Here is a 13,425-nt window from a genome sequence, read left to right on the forward strand (position 1 = left end):
AATACTCCAAGAAAGAGATTCCATTTTCTATATTTTTCACCGCCATATTAGACACAAACATTGTTATTTCCATTACTTATTAAATTAATACTATTTATTCTCTTTATGTAATTAAACATAATACAGTATATGCCAATATCTATATATTTAGCTCTTTATGTTCTTTGCCAATTTATATTAATTCTTTAACGCATCTCTATGCTTGTCAGCATTTGTTATTTCTAATACTTATACTAAATACTATTTATTCGCTAATCTTGACGGCACAATTTGTATTTTATCCACGCCATCAGAGCATTAACATCCAGAACCAGAGAAAGCAAATTATTCTAATTCACATAGCTAACTGTCAATATCCAATTACACGTGATAACCGAACGCTTAGCATAGATATTTTATATATTAGTTTCATCAGAAAAAATAATTGCAATGAACTTAAAGAGTATAGAATTATAACTAGAAATGTAAATTTTATATTTTTTTTCAAATATATAGTTAGCTTAGTCCTTTTTTATATTTACTTCTTGTCAACGTGATTTTGATATGGTAGAAAGTAATTGAGTTTATGGTAAAAGCTAATTAAAAGAAAAAAATACTAGTATATGTTTGTCATTATGTGTTAATATTTACTGATGAAAACAAATTAATAGATTACTTAAAAGTAGTTAATTTACCATGTAATATTCATATATAGATAAATATGTATCCTTACAATATATGTATATATAGTTATATTGTCAATATATATATATATATATATATATATATATATATATATATTCAAATAACAGTAATTTTGCGTCATCTTTGGCTATTGAGTTAAATTCATATTGATACTAATCTTCAATAAATATATATTTAAGATATTGAAAAATGAAGAAGAATGACAGAAAAAAACATATAACAGACAAATAAATTTCAATAACAAAAATATTACGTAATAAAGTTTAAATGTACTCTAAATAAAGTTGATATCATAATAATGAAAATTATTAATCATGAAAATACAAAAAATAACAAAAATGTAAAAGGAACAACGAGAATAATAAAAAAGAATGTGTTACTTAGGAGTTAGGATGGAAAAAATAATTATTTTATCTTATTAAATTATAAAATGTATAAGGTTTTATATTGTAAACAACCATGTTTTCACTAAAATAATAGTAAGATTTAGTATAAGAGTGTATAAGCATAGTTTTAAGACAATGCATCTTTAGTTTTTAAGAAGAATAATGTGCATATTAATACTTATATCATAAAATATTAGAATAATTTGATTTATAATTTATTACTTGATGATGAGAACTGTTTAAGAAAAAACAAGTTAAAAAAAAGTTCTACAAATTGTTCAAGACACTTATTTTTTTTCTATATATATCCCACCAATCAACCTAATAAAACAAAATATAATAAAATCAGATAAAAATGCATACATACAAGTTGTTACAAAATTTTCAAAAAAGAAAAAAAAAATGCATATATACGTTTTCCGAAGAAATAAATTTTGTGATCAATTTAGTTTGCTTATCTATTTATATTGCTTTGAACATGAAATATATTCAGCTTAATTAATCATACCAAATTAAAAACAAATTTTAAGAACATGAACAATGTACAATACCAAATTACTAGCAAATTTTTAGTCATTCTCATACATGCGTTTTATGTGTAGGTTATAATCTGTGTACGATGTTGGCTGTGATAGATGGTTGTTTATTTATGTATAAAATTTTGTACTCTTCTCCTCAACAACGGCGGTATAAATATGCAAATATAAAAAAGTTATTTGAACCAAAACATGTAGTCAAATGGATTGTGTTAATGCATAGTATAAGTTGATTAATCTATTTATGTGTTGTGTGCTCCATTTGGTAGATATTCATTTTATCCCATAAAACATAAACGTTGCAAATTTTGTTCATAATTTACCTATGAAGTATCAATTATTGGAAATGTGTATATGATTAAGGTATTGTTCATGTTTATGTCATTGTTTGCACTTGTGGATTAGTCATTTGCACAGAACTATTAATATCATAATAAATTAATGTATTTTATATATATCACACTTATATCATAGTTGTATCAACTTGTCTTAAATGATTTTATATAATTTGTATCTAGTTATGCACTAGTATCATATTGTCTTGAATCAACATATCTATATTTTATTCTTCATCTTGATTGTTAAAAATATACATAATAATGATAATCTACTTTGAAATTTTATTTATTTATAAATGAGAGATATATGAATTATTAAATATCATTTGAATCTAATACTTTATATTTGATTACCTTTACGATTTTAAAAACTACTTAATATATGAAATTTCTTTATAAATATAACGCATATTCTTTTTTAGATGTTTAAATGGAATACTTAAATTATATTTTGAACTATTATATGGTTTGTGATACTTTTCTAAGAGTTTACATAATCTTCAAATCAGTAAAATATATGCGTTAATGAATATTTGATCCATAATTTTTTATAAATGTCTAACTTTACTTTAATAAGTGTTCACTTAAATGATTATATTCCATTAAATACAAATGCATCAGTTGTTTAATTTAATCGAATAAATATAATAGAACATACAATTATGATATCACGAATTTTACCAAAAATATTGTTGATTACTACATTATGATCTAAATAATCTATATAAAATATGTTACTAAGACCAAACCAGGTAGCCAAATAGTTTATGTTAATAGTTACGTTGTTATTACTGTTTGGATGCAAAATTACATAATGCATGTTGTTGACAAAAAATAATATAATTACTATGTCTATGATGCATATTTTAAAGCATATATATATTTCTATGTATATTAGATATTTTAAAATAACTGCATGCACTACATGAAAATATTTTTTCAATATCGGATATTATGGAAAAATTACATGATTTGTTTTTACTTATTATACGTCTTATAAATTTTATTTGTTTTGTTAACAAATATATATATTTTATTTATCAGATTTTCTTTTGATACTTGAAGTATTAGTCCAAAAATTATTCATCTTTCAAACAAGATTAATACATCTTTCATTGTTACTTTTTTTTATTTGACAAATATGATATCATTTTACATTCTTCTACATAGATAAATTCTTGAATCTCATTTATGTTAATCATACTATGTGCTATCTTCTTTCTATTATCAAACTTCACTATATTTTGGCTACACATTTTGTTCGCAATGACGAAATGAGATTTTTTTTTTTATCATTATCACTAACTTATTTTTTTTAGTAATTTTATGATATATCATAAAATTAGTCACAATTAATATTTATTTTCTGTAATCAACTATTTTGGTAATATAATATTTTTTATAGTCATATATAATATTAAAATATCCTTTAATTTTAATCTAAATATTAATCATTTGAAAGGTTGCATGTATATTCATGTTTTTTTTCCATCTTTGTGCAATCTTTTTATCACCACCATTTTTATTCAAAATAGCGATTTTATGGGAGATTATGTTGACTTACAAATGAAATATGAATAATAGAACAGTTTATATATATATATTTGTGCAAAAAACAGTTTATACTTTTTTAAGAGGAGATTATTTGGAGAAAAATCGAAGAGATGATGAAAAGGAATCTTTAGAATCAAACATGAACGGACGGTTGTTAGACGTTTACTGGTTTGTAATCGTGAGATTTGTAGAACATCAATCAGAACACTTATATTGATATATTTATTATTATTAATCGTAATCGTAATCATCATCTTCTGATTCACTCCCTCCACTGTAAGAATAAGAATCATCGGAGTTTTTTGAATACTCTTCATCTCCATTGCTCTCCATTTCATCTTCTACTGCTACAGATGTGTTTACACCTGTGTAAACAACCAAATCTCTTTTAGATGCCTTCTCCACTTCTTCTACGGCTTCTAACAGAATTTCATCGCTTATGTCCCACCCACCGGTGCTGTCAATAACATCTGTACTCTGGGCGATTGCTAACTGAGAGTTATTGCCTTGAACTGGAGGATAGATAGTGTTATTGTCTTGAACTGCAGATAAAAGTCCAGCAAAGTATCCTACTCCCTCTGTCGCTCTTGAATTACCTCCAGCCTCTACGATACCTGCAGATGAATCTCCAGCTTCTAAACCCTTAGCAAAGTAACTCCCACTCATTCGAGCTTCAAGAGTAGGCCCGACTATATATGACTCCATCGCCTTCTCTAAAACACACGAACAGGTTCACATATTTATCATCAATGCTTAAAGATTTAAAACTCCGAAACTGCCTATCACACCGAATCATTGTCGGCCCCAGCTGAACACCAGCTAACAGTGCTAAATTGTCCTCAAACATGTAGCTAAGCTCTACTGATATCGAGCTCCTCTCCATTTTGTAGAGTTGCCTCACTTTAAGCTCCAAATCCCTGAAAGTTTTTAACCCCATCAAACTCAACGCCCTCCCTACCGATAAGAATCCATCTTGAACTCCCGTTCACCTGAGCTAAACAAAATCCATCTTCCAGCCTGTACAACAACAATATCATCCACTGCAAAGGAAATTCAATTAGAATCAGTTTCTAGGCCAGTACACTTGGAAACATTAAAAGGAAATTGACAAATTTCTTTCAGTACTGAATTTCACCTTCCATGGTTTGTTCTCTGAACTGAATGACCTCAGGAACAGAGAAACCCTTCTGAAACTGACAATCATCTTCTTCTTTTAATCTTTTAATGAATTTTTCATCAAAAGAAGCAAAATAAATTTCCCCCCAAAAAATTTACCTACTTTCGAAAAAAATCTAAAGAGAATCTGAGTATTATATCATTTCCCTCACCAACCTAGTAACTAATTCCGTTGACACTAACTTCTCATTAATGCCGATAGTTTCTCTCTGCTGAACAGCCCCCATGGATGAAGACGACTTGTTTGATGGCGTGTTTGGCTAATTACTTAATTCTCGAGATAAAATAGTAAAGTATATTTAGGCCCATTTACAACTATCGAAAGCCCGTTAATCCCAGTTGGCTCCTGTGTCCAACAAGCCAAACACGCCATCTCGCCTAGAGGGTTTCTCATTCCCCTGCAAAAACAAGGAAGCCCTCAAACGTAATTTCGCCAACAACCTCAAGACCCCACTCTTTTTTCTTTCAGAGAGATCGTGTATCTCACGCACAGTGGGGACCCGACTACTTCTGCAGTTTTGAATAGTACCCGTACTAGTTTCCCTATTATGTTTCATAAACGTACTATTTTCCCAAATATCTCTTATTTTATACTATAAATCAACTATTGATTTCTCTTAAGAATCACTAGGTTCTCGGGGTATTGAACCCGAGAACTAAAGCAATTATTCTTAACTCGCATTCCCTACACTATTGCAGGCTACTCTATGTTTTTGGATGCGTGATCTCGAGATAGAGCTTTTTTTTATAAAGCTCCTTCTGTTGTGTTTTCTCAGGTTTATAAAACCTTAATTTAGTTAGATTCAGTTTTTTTTTAAAATAGATTCAATTTCCTTTTTTTTATTGATTTTACTATATCCACATCAAAGAGTTATTAAATACATCAAAGAGTTATTAAATTTCCTTTTTTCGTTTGGTACTTTTAAGAAGTCTAAAATTTCACACACGTGTATATCCGAATACGTATATGTATGTAGTAATTTTTTTTTCTTCAATAATTGTGTATTTTGTAATTTCTTTTTTTTTTCAATAACTGTGAAATGGCAAACATTTATTTTTCTCACACTCTTCCAAATAAATACGAAGTCTCAAAACTATTTGTAAACCTTGTTGAATTTTTTTATATTAAAAGTATATTTGATGAATTAAATAGTTTTCAAAACATTGTAGGCCTTTTATAATTTATAATTATTAAAAATAGAATTATAGGTTCCACTTTATATACATATGTAAAATTTTGCTAAAAATATCGTTTTTAAATCTAAGAACTGTTTGTTAGCTTTATTTGCATGTGTTAAGAGACGGTTTTGGTATAAATAGTTAATATCCATTCATTATTACATTAAGCACATTTGATTCAATAATGAAGACATGAATTGTATAAACAACTAGTAAAAAGTAACATAATTTTAAATATATTATAGTCTAATTTACTTGCTAAAAATATATTATAGCCTAACTTAAGTACAAAAACTATCTGATTTTTAATATTTCCTTTATATATATTTTTATTTCTGATTTTTTTTTTTTTGACCGGCATAGTTATTTGTGATTAAGTTTCTAATTATGAATTTTTATGACTTAATAAACTAGATGAGTGAAGGTAATAATGATTAGTTCAATTTTTATTATTAAAAGTATATTTGATGAGTTAAATAGTTTTCAAAACATTGTAGGCCTTTTAATATGTATAATTAAAAAAAATGGAATTATAGGTTCCACTTTATATATATATTTAAAATTTTGCTAAAAATATCGTTTTAAAATCGAAGAACTGTTCGATAGTTTCATTTGCACGTGTTAAAATATATACAACCCAAAAATCTCCAAATCATTTTAGTTCTTACAATTATATATCTGTCTCATAAATCACTTTACTAATTTTTTTCAATCATATCAGTCCGAATAACTATATTATTTTAAGGGAGACTCACAAAAATGCCCATTTTTCAATACCCCTTTTCAAAAATACTCCATTTGGCTATCCATTTTTAAAATACCCTTTTTATGTACAAAATGACTAAATTACTCTTCTTTTAATAAAAGATATCACAAATATATAAGGAAATATAACAAAATTAGGTCTACAAAATACAAAATATTTTTTGGCGGGAAAAGTGATCCCGTAATTTTTCCCGCCAAAACACTTGTAAAAACTTGTAAAACCTTTAAAATACCTTGTAAAATTTTCCCGTAAAATTTTTTCCCGCCAAAAAAATTTTTTTGCGGGAAAAGTTATTCCGCAATTTTTTTGGGGTTAAATTTTTGGCGGAAAAAATTTACAAGGTATTTTAAAGGTTTTTTACAGGGTATTTATAAGGTTTTACAATGTATTTTAAAAGGTTTTACAACGTATTTATAAGGTATTTATAAGATATTATAATATTTTACAAGCTATTTTATAAGGTTTTACAAGTTATAAGGTTTTACAAGTTTTTTATAAGGTTTTACAAGTTATAAATACCTTATAAAACCTTATAAATACCTTGTAAAACCTTTTAAAATACATTGTAAAACCTTACAAAACACTTGTAAATACTCCGTAAAACCTTTAAAATACCTTGTAAATTTTTCCCGCCAAAAAAATTACGGAATCACTTTTCCCGCAAAAAAAAATTTTTGGCGGGAAAAATTTTTACGGGAAAATTTTACAAGGTATTTTAAAGATTTTTACAAGTGTTTTGGAGGGAAAATTGCGGGATCACTTTTCCCGCCAAAAAATATTTTGTATTTTGTGGACCTAATTTTGTTTCAAATACGGGTAAAATGGTCATTAAAAATTAAAGTAGGCAAACTTAAAAATGGACTCTCAATTGGGATATTTTTGAAAAGGGATATTGAAAAATGGGTATTTTTAACAATTTCTCTTATTTTAATTGACTTTTTATTATAATGAAACGTTTTATTATTTATAGTGTTTTTTGAATATATGTTTTATAGTTTTATAACATATTTATGATCTTAATTAGTTATAATCTAATGACTATGTCTATAACGCAAAATACAAAAAGTTTTGAGTAAAAAACTAAAATTGAAGGGTTTTTCTTAGTGACCGATCTGAAATTTGAAGTTTGGCAAATGTCAACAATGAAATATGTTTTGGAGATGGTTTAGTCCTAAAGCCGCCATTTCATCCGTCTACGATTCTTCAGTTTCCCCTCAAGCAATCCCGATTCTGATCTCGACCCATTTCAATCCGCCCGAAAACACTTGCGAGTCGCGGCGAGCTAACAATGGTGAGGAGAAGACAAAGAAGAGAATCGAAGCTTGTGATGTTACGAAAGGGAAGTGGGTTTATGATCCATTGTACAAACAAATGCGTCTTGTCCTTTATTTTTTATGGATGAAGGATTTAGTTGTCAAAGCAATGGAGATGGGAGCCTCAAAATTGTGATTCATTGTTCCACTGAGCAGTTAATCATTTCATGGTCCTGACTCCTGATTTTGAAATTGTGGTCGTTTTTGGTATGTGTCAGTTTAGGTTCAATGCTACAAAATGATCTTGACGGATTTCAAGAACACTTTCGAACATGGAGATGTGAAGCTGACTTTGGTGGGCAGAGATGGATACAGAGTGACCATGGATGTGCACAAGAAGGTCTTATCAGAGAAGAGCAAGTTTTTCAGGGAGAAGATGAAGTATCGAAGAGAGAATGGAGTCTCTCATTCTCAAATGGTGGAGATAAGTGAGTGTGGTGATGTAGAGACTGTGGTGTTGAAGTATTGTGATGATCTTCAGAATAAATTGTTTGGTCAAAGTCTTGACCTTTCTCAAGGTAGATTATATATGAACATTGATTTTGACCAAGTTCTGTCTTTTCTATAGTGAATTTGATTATGGCTGATAGACTTAAGGCTTGAATCGGGCTCAAACCAGAAATGATTAGGATAGAGTAGATTAGATCCATGTCTATTTGAATCTCTTAAGTGTTCTTGATCTGTTTTTTTTTCTGAGGAAAGAGGAACTTTGTGGACTAATTACTCACATAGACACTGTTTCTGCTGCATCTTTTGTGTGTGTTTTTAGTAGTTATAATGTAAGTTGGTAAGAAATGATTGTTCTTTACATGTATGGCTGGCCAAATCTGAGAGCTTTTTGTGTTTAAATTAGTTTCTCGAGTTATTTTGCTTTTTTGATGGTTTCAATGTCTTGTCTTTTATAGGTTTCTTCAGCTATAACGTTTGTGGAGGGAATAAAGTCATGCTTGGAGTACTTAAAGGCAGTTCCTTGGTCATAAGACGAGGAAGAAATCGCTGCGTCGTGTATTGAAGAACTTAATCTTCCTGGTTCGACTGCCACTTCAGTTCTGCAGAGAGTATCATCTTTTAAGCCCTCCACATGTACAAGCATAACCGGTAACATCTTCTTGAAACTCCTTACTGGTGTTCTCCTAGCGAAAGACGATAAAGCATGCAGAGAAATGAAATCTGTCATCTTTCGGTTGATTAAAGAAGAAGCTGATCATGATGTGTCTAAAGATATCCTTTACAGTCTATGTCACCAATGTCTCCTCTCTCTTATCTGAAGTCACCTCCAATGTGAATGATCCTGGTGATTTGATTGGGGAAATATCTAGAGAAGCCAGTAACTTGATTTGGATAGTAGACATACTGATTTAAAAGAAGCTCTGCAACGAGTTTGTGAAACTATGGGCGGATCAGAAGGAACTAGCAAATCTCCATTCCACGATTCCAGCGATGTACAGACACGAAATAAGAAAGATCACTGCAAAAATCTGTGTTGGAATTGGTAAATGAAAGATCTTGGTGAAGAGGGAGACTCGGTTTTCAGTTCTGAATACATGGTTTAAGGCGTTGTACGATGATTTTGGTTTGATGAGAAGGGCGTCACCGAGATCAATGGACTGGAAAGTAGTGGAGGATGGACTCAGCCAGATGATATTGACATTGTTGTTGAGACAACAACAGGTGATCCTGATGGAGTGGTTCAATCGGTTTATGAGCAAAGGAAAAGAATGTCCAAATGTTCAAATAGCATTTGAGGTTTGATGGAGAAGAGCTTTTTCATAAGACAGGTCATATTTGAGCCACCTGATACATAATATCAGCTTCAGATTACTTTCTACAAAGGCTTTTACATTTGTAGTTTTGTTACACACATCATTGCAATGATTTGTTATATAATATTCTTTGTACAAAATTATTTATATACTTGATTCTGCAACTGTAAACTAATAATGAAACAGAACTCAACATGAATCAATCAATAGCAATTATAATACTTTACCAATACTACAAAATATTACATTTACCAATACTCAAAAAAACAGAACTCAATGTTAACAATTTAAGCTTTTAAACTCAACTTAAATCAAACTCAGTCATAAACAAAACCGTTATGAGAAAAATCCACATCCGAATAGAGAAACGGATGGTTCATGAGTTCATTGATCCTCCATCTTGAACCAGGCTCCTTAACAAAGCATCTCCTCAAAAAATCCTGAGCTTCTTCCGATAACCGACTCGATATACGAGGAATGAGATCAGTGTGACCGATGAGCTTAACCCAATCATCAAAAACCAAATCACCATGCTCTCCCCAAACCATTTGCCCGGTTAGCATCTCCAAAACAGAACATCCAAACGCCCAAATGTCAACACCAAAATCAACAACCCCATGGCCTATTAATTCCGGAGCCATGTACCTAGTTGTCCCTCTCATATGACCACATCCATTCCCATACTCCACCGAACCTTTCTCCATTGATAAACCAAAATCTGCAATTTTAATCAGATACCCATTAAACCTAAACCGGTGATCAACAGGGCTGAGTAAGAGATTGTCTGGTTTAATGTCACAATGAACAATGTTTCTGCTGTGAATGTAACTGAGACCAGACAGAACATCTCTAGAGAACTGCTTCACATCAAACTCCGACAACCCTCCGTGATTATCTTCGATCAAATCCACAAGACACTGTCCAGCACAATACTCGAGAACTAAGTTATATTCATGACCAGTCCCTTCTCGTGCAATCTCATCGCCGTAGCAACTAATCACGAACGGAGATTGTAAACGTTTTAGGATCCTTCCTTCGTGCATAAGACTCGAAGCCTTTGAAAGCTCTGCACTTTTGATGGCTCTCTCTGTTTTGTATCTGTCGTCTTTACTCGTCGCTAGGTAAACCGAAGCGTAACCCCCTTCCCCAAGTAACCTAGATTTCACCCAAGAGGAAACCTTTCTCACTCCTCCGTTGCGGGTTACGGTGGTGGAACGTTTCTGAACGGCGGCGTTGAATGATCCTCTGCTTAGAAATTTGACACTGCTACTAATACTCTTCTTCTTCTTCTTCTTCTTCTTCAAAAGCGGCTGTGTAAGTTTCTTCTTTTTAATCTTCCTCGAACAACGACGTAGATGGAGCATGATCGGAGAGAGTTTTACAGTGAAAATAGGGTTTTGAGGAAGAGGAGGGATCATGGAGTTGTTGCTTGACGATGAATCAGAAATCTCAATAACACTCGTCGTCGGTGAATATTTAGGTTTTCTGAGAGGTGTGTTTGAGAATTCGTTGAACTTGACCTGACCATATCGTTTGAAGTAAGAACACATTGAAATCTCAGACTCAATATCCATTCTTCTCTCGCTTTCTCTCTAAGTTTGTGATAGAAAGATTATTTATAATTATAAACTTCTGTTATGTTTCCTTTTTTCTCACTAAGAAAAATGGAAATACTTTGGGTTCTTGATTGGAAAATGGAAATACATTAGCTAGCCCACGTGAGAGATTAATTTTTGTTGATTTTTTTTTTTTTTTTTTTTATTGATTTTGATAAAACCTGAAGATCATGACATATTAATTTAGGCTAATTTTTAATAATAAAACTCCAAATTAATTCCCCAAACCTATATCAACTCTATTGTTAGGTTCGTATATATAAGTTTTTCTCAAACCAATCTCCCTAAAAAAAAAAGATTTGTCAGTTCTACAAAGAAGTAGGTATGTGCATAATTTCATATACTTTATAACGTTTCTATGCGTAATATTCTTGCAAAGTTATTTAATGATGTAGTCTTTCTTTGAAAAAAGTTATCTAACAAAGTATAGTTCTTTGGTGAAGTAATTTAGATTTTAATTTATAGTTGTTTAATTGATAGTTTCGCAAAGCTATTATATATAGTTGTTTGGTAAGTCTAAACAAGTTTTTTTTTTCGTCTGGTACATTTATGAAGTCTAAAATTTCACACACATGTTATATTCGAATACGTATATGTAATTGTGAAATGGCATATTTTTATTGATAAATTAGTGTGTGATAAAATGATTGTGAGATATTTGAAGTTCCATAAGGCATTTGCTAGTTTGAAAGAATGTGAGAGAAACTACAAATCATTGTCTTATGAGGATGAGTGTGATTGTGGAGAGAGAATTTGTGATTTTTAATGTCGTTTAGTACCATCACTACCTACTTCTTAGAAAATCTCCATCAGTAAGAGCCCCTAAAGAGTTTCTTAGACAAAAATAAAAAATGATTATTTTAATAAAGTTTATATGTAATTAAATTTTAATTTTTAGAAAAGAAAATGAATCAATGTGTGAGAGGCATGTGGCTTAAGGGGTTCTAGTGAGTATTAAGAACTCCTCTTCATTCTCTTGTTTTTAAAAACCACTCTTTATTCTCTTTTTTCTTTTTTCGACGATATTTTTATTTTCTTATTGTTAGAAACTCATCATAGAAACCCCCCCCCCCCCCCAAATTGGGGTTGTTCTTAGGTATCAAATATCCTACATCTAATGTGTATATTCTAAAAGTGTAGAAAATTGAGCTTCTTTTGTTATGAGAGCTATTTTAGATCCGAGGTTGAAAGTGCAAAATCAGCTTATAATAAAGTGAATCTGAGTACTTCAAAAGAAAATGTCAAAGTTTTTGTACAAAATTTGAAGAATCTTTATACAGAACGCATGGAAAAAGCTTAGACTTCCTCCACCTTCTCAACAACACCAACTCCACATGAACTTCTGACTGAATCACCATGAGAGGATGATCCGAATTATATAAGTATTTTTCTTCATGCGTTGTATGTATTATAATCATCATATTTGTCTAACTAGTGTCTATATCATACATGATGAGTTTGAGCTTGAGAAAAGCATACATCCTGGTTCTGACAACACAAAATCGAAATTGCAAAATTATTTGGATGATCCAAAGCTAGATTTGAGGTCTTTTACAAACATGGATGTTCTGTGCTATTGGAAAGGAGATGGGCAACTATGGTGATTTGGCTTCTCTAGATTGTGATGTGCTTAACATTCCAATCACCATAGTGGCAACAAAGTCATCGTTTAGTATTGGAGGTCAGGTTTTGAAGCCTTACAGAAACCGCCTCTTTCCTAGAAATGTTCAAGCCTTACTATGTACTAGAAGCTGGATGCGTGGTTTTGCTGAGTTAGAAGGTAAAATAATAGTCCATATTTTCTATAATTAATTTCTTTTGATTTGTTGATTTATATCTTCAAATTTTAGGTGACATGAAGAAAACTTTGATTATAGAATTGAGGGTACTACATCGATGGCAAATAGCTCTAGAGTATAAGACGCGAGTGATATTGGTGATATGATAAAGTAATAAAATTGAATTGAGATCGTTACTTAATAATATATATGATTGTTTGTTATGACATTTTGACGAAACTACATCGCTTTGTTGTAGTTGTTAGATTATGGTCAGGTTTTCGAAGAACGAGAAGATTGTTGTTTTTATATATAACTTCAGTTTTAGATTTTCGA

At 30.6% G+C, this 13,425-nt stretch overlaps 2 protein-coding genes across 2 annotated transcripts; one reads left to right on the top strand and one right to left on the bottom strand.

Annotated features, from left to right (window-relative positions):
* Positions 1 to 7,632: 7,632 nt before the first annotated feature.
* LOC9311819 (BTB/POZ domain-containing protein At5g60050) lies at positions 7,633 to 9,894 on the top strand. The gene is made up of 2 exons (XM_002875705.2): positions 7,633 to 8,450; positions 8,838 to 9,894. The coding sequence occupies exons 1-2, from the start codon at positions 8,171 to 8,173 to the stop codon at positions 8,942 to 8,944; spliced, it is 387 nt and encodes a 128-aa protein (XP_002875751.1). The 5' UTR covers positions 7,633 to 8,170; the 3' UTR covers positions 8,945 to 9,894.
* A 93-nt stretch (positions 9,895 to 9,987) lies between these two features.
* On the bottom strand, positions 9,988 to 11,290 carry LOC9311820 (mitogen-activated protein kinase kinase kinase ANP1). Its single transcript, XM_002877390.2, has one exon. It carries the CDS (start codon positions 11,267 to 11,269, stop codon positions 10,013 to 10,015), a length of 1,257 nt encoding a protein of 418 aa, XP_002877436.1. The 5' UTR covers positions 11,270 to 11,290; the 3' UTR covers positions 9,988 to 10,012.
* Between the last annotated feature and the right edge of the window lie 2,135 nt (positions 11,291 to 13,425).

This window comes from Arabidopsis lyrata (assembly GCF_000004255.2).
Source record: "Arabidopsis lyrata subsp. lyrata unplaced genomic scaffold ARALYscaffold_5, whole genome shotgun sequence".
NCBI classification, from domain to species: Eukaryota; Viridiplantae; Streptophyta; class Magnoliopsida; order Brassicales; family Brassicaceae; genus Arabidopsis; species Arabidopsis lyrata.

Bases quoted from the DNA above. Each gene is read 5' to 3' on its own strand.
- LOC9311819 (XM_002875705.2), top strand. From the start codon at position 8,171: ATGATCTTGACGGATTTCAAGAACACTTTCGAACATGGAGATGTGAAG. The intron at 8,451-8,837 runs GTAGATTATATA...TGTCTTTTATAG, and splicing joins AAGTCTTGACCTTTCTCAAG to GTTTCTTCAGCTATAACGTT.
- LOC9311820 (XM_002877390.2), bottom strand. From the start codon at position 11,269: ATGGATATTGAGTCTGAGATTTCAATGTGTTCTTACTTCAAACGATAT.